The sequence below is a fragment of the Ursus arctos genome, unplaced genomic scaffold, assembly GCF_023065955.2.
Source record: "Ursus arctos isolate Adak ecotype North America unplaced genomic scaffold, UrsArc2.0 scaffold_14, whole genome shotgun sequence".
NCBI lineage: Eukaryota > Metazoa > Chordata > Mammalia > Carnivora > Ursidae > Ursus > Ursus arctos.
The window spans coordinates 17,061,099-17,062,771 of NW_026622808.1; the positions used below are offsets into that span (position 1 = coordinate 17,061,099).

At 60.6% G+C, this 1,673-nt stretch overlaps 1 protein-coding gene across 1 annotated transcript; it reads right to left on the reverse strand.

The window, feature by feature from the left end:
- Positions 1 to 439: 439 nt before the first annotated feature.
- Positions 440 to 1,300, reverse strand: NFILZ (NFIL3 like basic leucine zipper). The gene has a single exon (XM_044377821.2). It carries the CDS (start codon positions 1,298 to 1,300, stop codon positions 440 to 442), a length of 861 nt encoding a protein of 286 aa, XP_044233756.1.
- Between the last annotated feature and the right edge of the window lie 373 nt (positions 1,301 to 1,673).

Below are 1,673 nucleotides of genomic sequence, written 5' to 3' on the forward strand. Positions count from 1 at the left end.
AAGGGTCCAGAGTTCATGAGTGTGTGGGTGAGGGGGCAGGTGAATTGTGAAAGTAAATGGGTGAGGGAATGAATAAATGAATGAATGAATGAACAGATGAGCACGTGAATGAGTGATTAAATGAATAAATGAAGGAAACAGGGATGGATGGATGAAAGTCAGGGAGGGAGAGAAGGTGAAAGAAAGGAAGGAAAGGAGGGAGGGAGGGAAAAGGGACTACCCAAAACACACATTTTAGGCAGGATGGGAACCAGGATACGATCCAAGATGAAACCCCCTCCCCTCCTCCCAGAGGCCTGGACACTGAAAAACAGACCCCCTCCAAGGCCCTTGCCCAGCCCAGGAGCTGAGTCAGGGGCAAGCCACTCATCTTCCCCAGACACACCCACACTCAGTCCCAACACCCCCTTGCAGGCCTGGCCCTGCCCAGGGGAAGCCCTCAGAGGGAGCCCCGGACATCCCCCCACCCCGGAGGTACCCTGCCCAAGGCTTGGGACTTGATGCGCAGTTTGTGGGGCAGGGAGGGCTGAGGCAGACCCTCAGGATCGTTCCCTGGGACAGGATAGGCCACCCCAGGGGACAACTCCATGGGATCAGCAGTGGGTGTCAGCAACACATCTGAGGGCCCAGAGGCCTGGTAACCAGAGGCCATGGGTGACCACAGCCCCCAGAAGGGCCTGAGCTCCGGTCTGGTCCCCCCATGCCCATCCAGGAGGTGACAGCTGAAGAAGGCAGCCGGGAGGGCAGCCTGCAAGGCCATGTCCATTCTCTTGGGGGTGGGGGGAACAGGGTCCTGGGGGCACCTGGGGGAAGCGGCCAGACCAGTCCACTTGTGAGCCAGCAGGCAGCCCCGGCATCCTGGAACCCCCGTGTCCAGAGCGCATGGCCTCAAACGGCAGCCATGGGAGCCAGGGAGGGAGGGGAGTGGCTCGACCCTTGGCCGAGGGTCTCCAGTCCAGGGGGGCTCCCACAGCAGCGCCTGCAGGGGCAGGGTCCGGGAGCCAGCAACGGAGGGCAGAAGGCCAAAGCGATGCCTGAGCGTCCACAGCTCAGCCCTGAGCAGAGCGTTCTCCTCCAGCAGCGCAGCCAGTCTGCCCTCGAGCGCCGCATCATTGAGACGCCGCTTCTCCCGGGATCTCTTGGCCGCTTCATTGTTCTTCCTCCGCTTCTCCCAGTAAACCGTGTCCTTCTTCTCTTCGGGCATGAACTCCCGCTGCCGCCGCACAACCAGACCTCTGGCCCGCAGGGTCTTGCTGCGACTCTGAGATACAACCGGGAGGCCCGAGAGACCCACGTCCATGGCTGCCTGGGGTCCTGGGGAACGGAGAGAAGTCTTGGACAGGAGGCGGGGGGCTGACCTGGATGACCTTCCCTCTAATTTACCCTGAGACCCCACCGTCACTGATGGGGGAGGGCACAGGTGGAGTGGGAACCCGGCTGGAGACGGGAATGGATGGGAAGAGAGGGATGTAGCGGAAAGCGAAGCTGGTGGGGTGGTTTGGTGCCTGACAGAGCAGCGGGGAAGGCTGCCATAGAGGCCACGTGGCTGGAAAAGGCTTAAGAGCAGACCACAATCTTTATGGAGAGCTAGTAGGGCACAGTATTCTCAGGAGGAAGCAGGATCCTTCCCTGGGGTTCTTACCACTGAGAAGGTCAGCTGACAAGCTAAGGGT